Genomic DNA, 13,604 nt, shown 5'->3' with positions numbered 1-13,604 from the left:
CTGTCAAACTGCACATTTCCCATACCCTACATAGCAGCCTTTTCCAATATGGTGCTCTCCAGATGTATTGGACTACAGTTCCCATGGCCATTGGCTATGCTTGGTGATGAGGATGTGAATTATAGTCCAGTATGTTTGTCAGACTGGTTGAGAATCTCCCAAAGTCACATACTCTGTGCTGTGTATCTTTTGATAGATATAATACTAGTTGTTTTCTATAGAGGCTGGAAATGCAGCCTGCCTATTCCAGTTAGAGTGGTTACGTTCTGATAGCCCTGCACTTTCTCCATCCATTTTATGCAAATTTCTCAGGTGAATCTGGGAAAATTTAGGTGAACTGTTTGACAATACTCTTCAGAACAAATAATAGGAAGTGTAATTCTGGGGGAAGATATATGTGACATTGCAAATATATTTAATCTCTGGTATGTAGAGGAAAACATTTTAAAGTTCATGTCTACATGTCTTGGCCATGGTATTTGTTAACCAAATTCCATGAAAGTAGCATTGGGCTTGGTCACTGCTGTTCTGTCATTGATCACTAACATGTTAACATGAAATGGGTAGCATTTTTCTTTTCAGCTTTTCAAGGGCATGACATTATGTGTATAATCTTAGGGTTGTGGCTGTTTGTCATAGTCTCAAATGTTCAGAATCTGGCTTTTAATATCTGTCTTTAAAAAACCACAAATCCACCACATGCTTTTTGCCTTGTTGTCAATTTGGCGATACATCTATAGGGCATGTTGGAAAAGAAGTCTGTCCTTCAAATGTGGAGAGTCTTTCCATGAAAATGTATCTTTTCCTAATGGCCTCTATTCAGATTCTTTTACCTATACAACTCTATTTCCCCTAAGCTTTATCAATGTTTGTTCTGTGTGGGTTGTCTGCAAAACCTTATAGTTTTAAATAAAACATGCAAAATAAATCAATTTGCATTGGTTTGTATCTTTGCATACATTATTTTGTACAAAACTATCAGGTTAGGGGGCACATCAGGTTTTGGCATAGGATCCTGTGTGTTCCTTGCACTATCTTAATTCTTTACATTAACCCTAATTGACTGCATTAATAATTGTTCCAAGAAGACATGGCCATGTTTGGACTAAGCTTGTGAATCTGCTCCTTTTCCACTTCTGTGAATTTCAGTATGCCATATCTAGTGGAGTCACATGTGTATTGTCTTATTTAATTCCTTTGCTGTCACTGTTTTTCACTTGCAGAAGAAGATAGCTCTAGTTCATACCTGAACTCCACCAGATTACATCCTGGTGAAAATCCTGTTCCTTTGTCCCGAGGGAGACGCAGTCTGGGTGAGTTGCAGATATGGCTTACTTAACACATAGGTGAAACTTCAGGCACAGAACTAGTCCTGTGTAGATTTTGAAAGTGGTTTTGGGAATACGTGCACTTCGAGAATCCCTCTACTAGCAAGCTCTGGTCCTACAGAAGCAATAAACAATATGAGTGTCACTCCCTTCCTCATTCAAGGAATAAGAAAGTGCCAGCACATCAAAGCCAGCATGGTACTGATTGTGTTCAATATTAGCCAGGAACATCCATATTTCAGTCCCATCTCAAGCATGAAGCTCATTAGATAACTCTGAGCCTGCTACTACTTTTCTAATAAAACTAATGTTTAGTTTAAAGGTTTTTTTAGCAACATTTTCAATCTCTGTTCTTAGGGATTTCACTTTTTGGTCTTCAGTGTCACATCTCTGAGGTAGACATCATGGTTCTAGATCTGGAATTCAGTAATATTTTTTAAAGAAATTGTCAATTTTTGCAGATATAAAATATAATGTTTGCACCTGGAATGAATGATCAAACGTTGGGTTAATTATATTTCATTTTAGTACCACTAAAATTTAAACACCAGCAGAAAGATACAAATATCAGGGCTCAGAGGATGACAGAATTGTGTTAAGTGAAATACTTCTACCTCTTGATTACTAGAAGGCCCCTATCAGTTTCTTGGTGCAGAAGAATTTGCAAATGTTTAGCCATAAACTTGAGGATTAGAAAAAAATACAGCGCGCCCGCGCCATACACGGGCGCGTTTTACACGGCTTGAGCATACGTGCTCAAGCCGCGGGGCGGAAGAGTCGTGGCGTCCCATTCAATTGCATGGGCGCGCGCGCACCCATTGCACCCCATGCGCCGCTGCACCGCCATGCACGAGCCCCATTGTTTACAATGGGGCTTGAGCATAGGCGGAATTCGCCTTACGCGGAGGGATCCGGAACAGATCCCCGCGTAAGGCGAGGGCCCACTGTACTTCATTAGCGTCTCTGTTTTTCACACATGACAAAATATAAAAACTTACATTATGGAGATTCAAATGTGGATGAGACAGATGGCAAAATTGGCTGGGATCCTTTGAATAGAACAGAGGGGACGTCTCTCAAGACTGTGTCTAGAGGAGATAGGTTGCAAGGTTGAATTGACCAAGATGTGTTTCTCTTGAATCATTATAGGTGGAGAAGAACCAGTTGAAGCAGCAGTACTTGCTGAATGCAAGACACGGACTGAGGTGTTTGAAATCTCCCGGAACTTGGTGGATCCCACTAATGCCAACTTCCTTGTGTGGCCGCCATGTGTGGAAGTGCAGCGGTGCACAGGCTGCTGTAATACCCGAAGCATGCAATGTCGCCCCATGCTGGTTCGTGTGCGACACATCCAGGTAAGCAAAGATCTGTTTCTGTCTCCACCAGTCCTTATTCCCTTCATTTTAGTTTTTTAAAGGATCAGGCTACAAGAGTTAGCAGAGTGCAATGTATAGATGTAACAGTCTCTGGAAATCTAAACAAGATAAATCTAGGCGCCTCCAACTGGTCATTGTAGTCTCTACCCTCTGTCACCATTCCTGGACCTATGTTTGAAGTAAAGTCCAGAAAGCTATAGCACTGACACTGGTGATCTGATTACTGTGAATTGGTTTATTGCTGTGATTTTGAACAAATTATCTCATGATAGGAGTCAAGGGTTTGAGAAAAGAATCTTAATTTTTTTTTCAAGGGACAATGACAGAGAAGCAGGAAAACATAGCAGAAAGTGTCTAGTTTCAGGTAGTTGGAATTGGGAGTGCAGTCTTGGGAAAGGATCTGTACAATCTCTTTGGGGATCTGCAGTCTGCTGAAAGCATTGTCTTTATGCTTCCATTTGGTCCTGTGTGTATTTGTAAGGAGAACAAATACCACAGAGACAGGGCATGTGACCAATGTTAAAAGAAACTAAAACCTTCCATTGCTTGGAAAAGGATAAATGCATAACATTACATGGATATATACAGAATCATATTCCTTAATTCCATTGCCCTACAATATTTTATAATGGTCCATACACCAGGATGGGAAAACTTAGATTTTACAGATGTTTATATAGTGTTGCTGCCATCATACATTACCTTTGGTCAGGCTGGCAAAGGATGATAGAAACTTTAGTTCAATCAGATCTGGAGATCTACAGGCTCCCCAGTCCTGCCATGTTGATGTTAGGCTATAAATGTGATTCAACATAATGAGAATTATTTCTGATTATACATATGTAGGATTGCATTGTATGTTGTTATATAAATTCTTGTCTGGATCAGCTGCTTGCATCTAAACACTTGATGTATTTTGATTGAATATCTGATTTTCAAGACTGTTTTAAAGAGCTGATATTTAGTCAGGAAATCAGCTTTAGCTGTTTAGCTTTGTTTTAGGTATCTTAACTTGGAAGACCTGGGTTCTTGCATTAATCTTTTCATGAAATCCTGCAAAGTATATTTTGCTTAGAATCTTACAAGATCTACTCAGAAATAAGCTCTACTGATTTCACTAAGACTTACTGCCAGATACATGTGCATAGGATAGTAACCACAGTTACTAGTTATTTTTGATGATCTTGTGAAGGAATGAACACTCTGTGCTGTAGAACATGATGCAAAAGTAGTGTGTAGGATTAGTCTTTCAGCCATTTAGGCAGTCACAATAAGACAGAGGTCTAGGGGACCCCTGGGTTATTGGTCACTCCCTGTGAAAATAGAAACACCTAAACGGGGATGCGGTGGCTTAGTGGCTGAGGTGCGAATTCTGATGACTGGAAGGTTGGCAGTACAAGGCCCGAGTGTTGCATGATGGGGTGAACTGTCACTAGTCCCAGCTTCTGCCAACCTAGCAGTTCGAAAGCATGCAAATGCAAGTAAATAAATAGGTTCCACTTCATTGGGAAGGTAACAGCATTCGGTGCAGCCATGCTGGCCACATGACCACTGGAATAGTCTTCAGGCAGTGCTGGCTCATCTACCTTTACCTTTAAACAGACCACAGATTTTTTATTTATTTATTGTGACATCTGAACCTGACAAGAGCCAGCACTCTGGCTTGTCAGGGGAAAGCAAAAGGCAGAGTGCAGAGTCCTGGCAGATTCAGAAATTATAATGAACAAGTAAGTAATGACTGAATTGCAATGCAGTGAATTGCCGCAGAAGCAATGAGGCACCAGCATGCCAGTTCATTCACAAGTCTTTAGAATTCTGCTTTTTTATGTCACAGTGCATGGAGATAAATCAGCAGCCTAATGGCACATTCAAATATCTTGACAGCTACTTGTTTACCATGCTAATGCACCTAGCCTAAGCCAACAGCTCATTCACATTATCCTGTCTGGATGTGTTGTAAGCGGATACCTGCCATCTGACCTCTCATTCTGATCCTGCTAAATATCTAGCCAATAGTGATCTCTATGCTTCCTCCCAGACAAATAATTAAAAACTATAATGAAGTCCCTTGCCTGACCTATGTTCACAGCAAGGAGACACAAGGGAGGGGAAGACATTACACCATGCATGTGCGGGAAATTCCTTTCATTAGAAAGCCACACTGAATAGCAGAGACTGGGGGTTAGCGGTGGCAGGAGAGTGGATTGTTTTTCTGGGAAAAGAGCAAACAAGGAGTCAAAGGTTAATCAGAAAATGTGACCTGGAAATGCTTTTTTCTGAAAATAGAGATGTGTGTATTGTATGGCTAGAAACGCTTGTCTAGCAGGCAGCATATGTCCTGAACTGTGCAGAGTGGGAGCATGCTTTCAAAGAAAGATAAACAAACAGAAAAATGTTTGGTTTTTGTTTGGTTACTGAGCAGAATACAACCCCATACACTAATTGCTAGTTATGTGTTCATTTGCCTTCCATAGGGTTACTATCTGTCCTAGGTGGAAGTCACAGTAATTCTCCAGCTCATTGTCATAAGACATACATTTCACCTTTTTATCACCTCTAAGTATTTGTTGTCTAAGAAAACCCTTTGAAAAAGTCATGGGGCTCTCATAAGTCAACAAGCAACTTGAAGACACATACACAACAGCAGTCTGGAACAATCTGATCTGGAGTTAGCTTACTGCAGTGTAATGTATGGGGCTGTATTCAAAAAGAAGACTGTTTAGTTAATCTGGTTTAGCATACAAAGGCATAACCGAATCTTACAGCACCTTTGAGACTAAGTGAGAGAAGAAATGTCTAGCATAAGCTTTCAGGGAGTCAGTCTATTTCATCAGCTGCAGCTGATCTGATTGTATCTGATGAAGTGGCCTTTGTCTAGAAATGTGTTCTTGTCAGTTGGTCTCAAATGTGCTGTTGGATTCTTTCACGTCATGGCAGGTTGATTTGGGGTGGTGGATATGACAGTAGGGTGGGTATGGATAGACAGATATTAATCTCTTGCAAAAAGATTGGACTTAATTGCTTCTTGGGTCTTTTTCAACTCTATGGAACCACAACACATTTAGTAGAGGATCACATAGACTCCAACATTTCACAGATGTCAACCTGGACATACATGGCCACACAACATCAGAATGTGATTAAGTTGGCAAAGTTATTAGTGAAGAAGAACACACAAGCCAGGAAGGGCTGGAACTGTCTGCTTTTGCCTGAGCCTGCTGGAAAAGGCAAGACTCTGCCCCCTCCTTTTCTCTACCCCCTGCTTACTAAGTGCAAACTACTTTTGTATTTTGAACTCAGTTTGCAGCAATTGAAGTAAATTGAGGATAAAGGGAGAAAGTGGGAGGAGGAGAAAATACATGGAACCATTTAACAGTAGCTGGATAAGTGGAATGGCAAAAGATCAATTGGGACTGTCCCTGCTGAATCTAGACAGTTGGCAGGTATGATCAGTAAAGATGATGAACAATGCCTAGAACCAGAAATTCTAGTGTTTTTGATTTCTACACTCTTGGATTAATTTAGTAAAATGATCCAGATGGTCAAGTGAATGAATGTGATAATTATGATCAGGAGTGAGCTGTTGAAACTGCAAAGGACTTTACAACTATATAGAAATGTAGAACGCCAGTGATGCTAATTGAGGGAAGGCTAATTTGGTATGTTGACTCATAATGGATTTGTGCTGTTTTTCATCTTTTATAACAGGTAAATAAGATTGAAATTGTCCGAAAGAAGCCAGTCTTCAATAAAGCAATTGTGGCCTTGGAGGACCACCTGGAATGTCGATGTGAGGCAGTTTCACCCCGATTTCTCAGTCGACCGAGTTCACATGAGCACAGAGGTGAGTATTATAGAAATGTTGTTGGACAGAACTTGGAAAAGTTACTCCATTAAAATGTGGCCATGCTGGCTGGGAGAATCTGGGAATTATAATCCAAAAGCTCTGCATGTGGATGCAGAGAAAACTGGAAATGTTAAAAGGAAGATATGGAAAGGCTCCTGAGAACAGAAGAATGTCCACTGAAGTCAGCTGTTGAATACCAGTATATGTTATGTTTATTCCTTTTCTGGCAGGTGTTCCACCACCAAGCACTGTAGCTTCTATTCCGACAAGGGCACAAGTGCACCGGTTGCTGCCACGAAAGAGGAAGCATCGGAAGTTCAAGCAGTTACATGATAAGAAGGCATTGAAAGAAATCTACCCAGCATAGAGGTGCTGGCAGGCAAAAGTGCAAATGACAGGTAACTGCAACAAATATAGTGGCATTGTGAATAGACAGCACAGGAGAAAATGTGATTTGTTTCTGCATGATCTTTTAGTGCTGCTGAAGCATTGTTTTTCTGCAATCAGTATGAAATGGAATTATGATAATTTCATACAGCAAGTATAGTGAGCCCTTGGAATCCACTGGGGTTTGATTCCAAGGCTCACCATGGATACCAAAATCTGTGTATGCTCACATTCCATTAAATACAACAGAACAGTAAAATGGTGTCCCTTATATAAAATGGCAAAATTAAGGCTTGCTTTTTTTGAATTTATATTATTTCTTAATATTTTCAAGCTTTGGATGGTAGAATCCATGAATATAAAAATCTGTGGATGTAGAGAGCTGCCTCCATTATAATGTTCTATTGTTCAGAAATGCCCATCTTCATAAGTCAAAAATGACTTGGAGGCATACAACAACAAATGAAGGCTTTCAGTGGTCATTAGTCATGACAGCCAGTAATGGAGCCAGTATGTTTTTCAATACCAGTTGTTGGGGAACAACGGTGGGGAAAAGCTGTGGTGCTCATGTTCTGGTTTCCAGCAGGACCAGTTTGCTTATAGGACAAAACAGGACACTGGACTAGATAGGCATTTGGACAAATCTTAAACTTTTATGCCCTTATAGTACTTCCTAAAATGTGAACAATAGATTGCAGTTTAGAGAAGAGAAATATTATATGGAAACATTATTTGAAATTTACCACCAAAGTGACAGCATAGAAGATGGGGCGTAGCATAGGAAGGCTGGTGGCTTCCATGTCAGAGGGATAGTGAATCCACTCCAGGGTATTGAAACCTGTACACCAATAGTCTCAGCACCTTGTATAGCTCTTCTGCAGTTTGGGCTAAACACCAGAGTAGAGTCCATCCCAGGTGACATTAGGATGGACCCTACATGCTTATACCAGGATCATGTGAACATCACACATATAGTCTGGTTCTGCTTTGGGCCCCCTTTGCTTCACTGGTTTCAGTCAGGTGCACAATGTCTTAGTCAAAATACACATGATCGTCCTGTATGTAAAATTCTTCCTGACTGCAGATGCCCAAGTAGCTCTACCACCTGCCTCTTTTATAAAATCACATCTGGTGATTTGAAAAAGATCATCTCCTCCAGACCATTTAATTCAGAATTATTCAATTTAAGAGTACTTTTCCCGTGTGAATCACATGGAAATCAAATTTAATTTACTATTTATATTAGAAAGCCAAAGAATGAGAGGAAGAGACAAGAAGTAAATATTTCCTCCATTGGGATTTGTCTGTCAAGGAACACTGAATTACATGGCTCTTTGATTAGACTTAACAGCCCATCACCTGTCCAGGAAGGAAGACATAATAGGTGTGAATACATATTTCTGTTGATTGGCAAGACCCAATCAAAGGAAAGGAATAAGTTACTAGTCCATCCGGCTGACAGCAAACATTTCTTGGCTAAGATGGGAAACATTCCTTGGCTGAGATGAACACAGGAATGGCTTTGCATACAGCCAAACAGATTTGCTAGAAGAGAACATAAAAAGAGCATGCCCACTTTTGCCCATTCCCTTACCAAAACACTCCACAACTGCACACTATTTTCCCCACCCCTGGATTTTGTAAAATAGAAACTGGATTAGTTTGTGAACTAATGAGTACCTTTGTAGAAAGCTCTCTCACCATCAGCTATGTTATCTGGAGCTGATAAGAGTCACATTCCAAAACATTCGGGAGGCCCCAGGTTGGGGAAGGCCATTAGAAAGAATAGTTAGACTGAAACTGATCTAGCATGGCAAGATGGAATCTCAATATACTTTTTCTATTTGTTTACTTTCCAGGTTTATTATTTAATATATTTGCTGTATTACCCCCATGGGGTTCTCAGAGTTTCTTTTCGTCCATCCGCCTCAATGCTATTTTGGACGGCAAATGGTGCTTCCTGATCCCTCGCTCACTGGACTTTCACCCACCAAAGTTTACCATTGGAGTTCTCCCTTCTTAATTGCATTCTCCCAAAGGAATAAAACTGAGGTGGGGAATGAACAGAAGAAAATGCAGCCACTTGGATGGACAATATGCTTCCTTCTGCAAGAGATGCAGGGGAAATGTGGCAAAGACTTGTGATTCCAGTCTCCACTTGGGGTGGGGTGGATCAGGAGGATAAGAAGGTTTCCCCCCCTTCTTCCTTTTCCTTTTCCATCCAGCAGTTAGTTGGACTCAGACTGTTTACAGTGACACTGGGCACAAGTCAAGGCAGTCAGAGTGACAACCAGTGACATCAAATGCACTAAGGACTTCTATTGTCATGTCTGAATAGAATATTTTTAATTGTGTGTATGTATATTTTTATTTGTAAAACCACTAAACCATGTCATGCCTCGGGGAACAGAAACAATGAAAGCAAAGTACATGTACCAACAATTTTTGCTGTTTACAAGCTGGTGTATGAAGAGGAAGAGAGCAGCTGTCCTCTAGGGGAATCACTGCCCCACCTATCCCAGAATACCCTCAGGTCTAAGAGGCCTTCTTGGCACATGATTATAAGGCAGGCATGGCTTATCTGGTTTCCTATCTCCTCTTTCAGTTGAACTTTGTAATTTCTTTTCCATTTTTTTTAGTGGTATGGATCACTGTGAGGTTTTGTTCATGGATTTACATAAAGTAAAGTCAAGATTACCACCCTGAGTGAACTGGGCTCCTAGCTTGCTAGTCTGCTATATGGTCACTGTCTCCATTACTTCTAACATCAGGCTATAACACTATTGTTAATTGAAGATGAGGGCCATAGAGAGCTTGGAAAAGTTACTACTTTGCATGACAATACCCACAGTATCACTCTGACCACACTCAAATTTGTCAGACTTTGGATGTAGGGCCAGGTTTGGTTAATACTTGAGACAGATGTGACCAGGGAATGCCAGTGATCTCCAAAGTAAGGCTGGGAAGGATTCCTAGGATCTAGAAAAGTCAATAGTCTGGCTTCAATGCTCCTACAGTCCTCTAGCCAACATGGTGCTTAGCCATCCTACCCAGGGCATTCTGGGAAACACGAAAGCATTCCAGGCTCTGGCCTTTAGCAAATGTCACCTCCAATGGCAGCGTGGAGAGAGATTGGTGCTTGAAACTATGGAAAGGCAAGGCTAATTTTTGTAAACAATTGTGGATTCAGTGGATTGTTGCAATTAGTGAATTTACTTCTACAGTATCAGCATTCCCCACTTTCATCTCTTGACCTTATTTCCAAACACTGTAATTACTCCTTCTCTGGTACAGTCATTAATATCCAGTTTCTATCTCATATTAGTAACCTCAGGATAACATCCACTGATCTAAAGTAATTGGAGTTATGAAAAGCCTAATCAAAGCTGCAAACATTTGTGTACAAGAGGTCATAAAGATGCATCCCCAAATGCCAAAACCTTATTCTGCTATCTAACCACAGTTCCTGGACAAGGATCCAGTGGGTAGTATCTAACACAACTGCTGAGGGCCAAGAGAACAAACAGAATGAACAGCCTCTGATCAACTGTTTGCTATGATAATATTCTGTTTCCATTGCATGCCTAGGTTTTGCCTTTACCTTGAACTGAAGGCCTATTTAAAGGGTTCAGAAATGTTTCCAAATTACCAAAAAATGGAATTCACTGAAGGTTTTGTGTAACTGGACAGACTAGGATAGTGGCCTATTTTCAGGAACTACTGGGAAAAAATTAAATAACAAGGAAAGGGAATTGATTGCCTACATATCCTTAGAGAACAGGGAGTAGAGAAGGCATCATAACTTTTACTTCCCATCTACCTCTTTAGGGATTATAGACATTTTCATCCCTTGTGGGTCATTACAGTCTCTTTTTGCAAGGGAGAAAAAGTAAGTAGGAATATTGAAGTTGGGTGGGAATGAACAGACAGAATTTGCTTAAGGTAGCTTTCCCCAGTCTGGTGCTATCCAAATGTATTGGACCACAAATACACCACAACCATGGTGAATGAGGTTATAGAACTTGTTAACTTGTATGGAGGGTGCTGGGTTGCTGTGTATTGGGAGGCAAGGCTACATTTCTGGAGATGAAGCCCTTCTTTGTGTGTAATTTACTCTCTGCTGGTTGCTTTAGATATTTATCTGATCCCTATTCTGGAACTTTAAGCAACGTAGAGATCCCCTATCAGCCTCTGGTTGATGTTGGGTATAGAGGGAGACAGTGACAAACCCCCCCTCTGAACAAATCTTGCAAAGAAAACCAAGCAATATGTTTGTCTTCAGGTTGCCATAAATTGGAAATGACTTGAAGGCACATAATAGCAGCAAAAGCAGCATGTTGTAGTGGTTTGAGTGTTGGATTAAGATTCCAACAAGCCAGCATTCAAAACCTTCCTCATCTATGGAAAGCCACTGGATGATCTTGGGCAAGACACACACTCTCAGCCTTACAGGAAGGCAATGCAACACCCACCCCATCCCCCAATAAATCTTGTCAAGAAAACCCTAGGACAGAGGAAGGAACTGGCAAAATGGCCTTTAAGTATTCCTTGTTTAAGAAAACCCTATGCAGTTTATTGGGTCAGCAGGTGACTTGAAAGCATATATGCATATATTGCAGTTGACTTGAAGGGATATAAAAATATCGAGATTGCAATTTGAACAGACTGTATTATCTGGAAACTTTCAGCTGCATCTCAGATGGACAGCTGACTGGATGTGGGGCTGGGGCCCAGTAACAATACAGATGTATTTGTTAGAAAATGACAGAAGTATCGTGTAATTTTGCCTGAGGAAATGAAGCTCTTCAAACTTGCTAGAAGAAGTCTGGAGGAGAATGAAGAACCTTCCTTCAACCATCTAAAATACAGAAAGCATGCTAAATCAGCCAGAGGTTTAAAATTATCCATTGTCCAGCATGGATATAGGTGGGTAGAATCTGTTAGGGAAACCACAGCCCTGAGCTTGCAAGATCTGAGCAGGGATGTTGATAATGGGAACTTTGAGTTCTCTCATTCATAGGGCCATCATATGTCGAAGTTGACTTGAAGGCAGCTAACAGCAACCAACTTAGCTATGAAACCCAGGCTTTCAACCCTTTGCATGGCACACTTATACTTCTGGCTCCATTTACTTATATGGAATGAATGGAAGAGCCGGCAGTCAGGAGCCTGCCATCTCTTGATGGAAGAGTTGCAATGGGGAGGGGGGGGCATGAAAAGAATGGCGCTCCTATGCCTGAAGCAAATTCCAGTTGCAGGTATTTTCCCTTGCATCTTGCAAATATATTGTACTTATATTTCATTCACTTGTACACAATAAGGAGGCAGGAAGGTACATAGTGGTCTAGACCTTGAATCATACAGTCCAATAAAGGATGGAGGATTGATTTCCTCTCTTGGGCTGAATTTCTGTGGTTCTCCTGGAGTTCAAGCAGCTTTTTGTACTACCTATTGTACTGGGTTGGTCGAATTTTCCTATAGATATTTGGCAAAATTCTGCTTAGTGGCCTTAGTGTCAAACAATTTGTGTTTAACAGCATGGTCAGGCTTTTTACTGGCAAATAAATGAATAAACCGTACAGCAACAGCTATGGCCTCAGAATATCATTCTCTAATGTAGACTAATAACAAGACAAAAAAAGTCCAATAGAAACAGTTTGGAGCCATACACTTCCTGTTTACTAATCTTGCTTTCTAAGATTAAAAAAAAAACACTTCTTACTGTTCAATTTTACTCTCTGTCTTAAAAAATGTTTTCCTGCATTTTCCCCATTTGTAAGGAAGAAGAATCCTTTCTCTTCCCTGCCCATTTTATATAAAATTAATTTATACTCAGTACTGTATTTAAAGTTGTTTTTTTAAAAGCCTAAAAACAAAACTCAGTGGTTTTGTGTTTCATTTATGTTCAGCTCCCTATAACCTAGAAAATCTACAATCTAGAAAACACATTCTCACCTTTAGGAATTCGGGGGGTGGGGGGTTGTAGCTCAAAAAAATAACTTTTACAGGTTTAGGTTATGCTTTTGACAGCCAAAATAAGACAGTATTGTATTAACCAAACAGATATGGTTTGTGATCTCAGACATGGATATGATTAGTGATCTCATATAAAGCACAGTTTTAGCAGACACAGCACAAACTTTTGGTATGCATCATAAAAAACCAAGCATTGTACCACTAAAAACAGGTATTCAGTGCAGTCAAATGTAGACATGTTTGCCTCAGACGGGATGAGTCACTCCCCTTATAACTGGCATGAGTCACTATTTGCTTGTGCTCTAAAGAGTTTTGTAAGCAAGGCTCACCTTCTATCAGTGTGGTGTGGTGGGTGAAATGGCAGACTGTTTAGTGGCAGACTGTTTAGTGGCTGGCATTTTATTACAGCTGGTACAGCCCAGAGGTCAGTGTGTCAGACTTATCAGTAGACAGGCAAATAATTCTGCCCATGGTATGGACTCAGAAGGAGGCCTGTGTCTGAGCCACATGCATTAAACAGAAGTTGTAGGATGTGGGTGGGTAGCATTCACAAGGACCATGAAACACTATAGATTATGAGCATAGGCCATTTACATCAGTTTCCCCATGCCCTTGTGTTGCCCTGTACACTTGAAGCAGGGCCAAAGGCCTAGTTCAAATGTGAAGTGTCTTCACATGTGAAGGCAAGTT

General features: G+C 40.6%; 1 protein-coding gene across 3 annotated transcripts in view; it reads left to right on the top strand.

Annotated features, from left to right (window-relative positions):
• The window catches only part of PDGFB (platelet derived growth factor subunit B), a 60,045-nt gene extending 47,246 nt beyond the window's left edge, over positions 1–12,799 (top strand). For all 3 annotated transcript variants that reach the window (XM_089528219.1, XM_089528221.1, XM_089528218.1), the window contains 5 exons: positions 1,224–1,313; positions 2,478–2,683; positions 6,413–6,548; positions 6,782–6,949; positions 8,798–12,799. In XM_089528219.1, coding sequence (XP_089384345.1) covers positions 1,224–1,313; positions 2,478–2,683; positions 6,413–6,548; positions 6,782–6,918 — 569 coding nt within the window. In that variant the 3' untranslated portion in view covers positions 6,919–6,949; positions 8,798–12,799. The remainder of the gene's footprint in view (positions 1–1,223; positions 1,314–2,477; positions 2,684–6,412; positions 6,549–6,781; positions 6,950–8,797) is intronic.
• The last annotated feature ends 805 nt before the right edge of the window (positions 12,800–13,604 follow it).

Source organism: Sceloporus occidentalis, unplaced genomic scaffold, assembly GCF_023333645.1.
Source record: "Sceloporus occidentalis isolate IW3139 unplaced genomic scaffold, rSceOcc1.0.p SCAF_5, whole genome shotgun sequence".
NCBI classification, from domain to species: Eukaryota; Metazoa; Chordata; class Lepidosauria; order Squamata; family Phrynosomatidae; genus Sceloporus; species Sceloporus occidentalis.
This window is presented reverse-complemented; position numbering and strand designations above follow the sequence as displayed.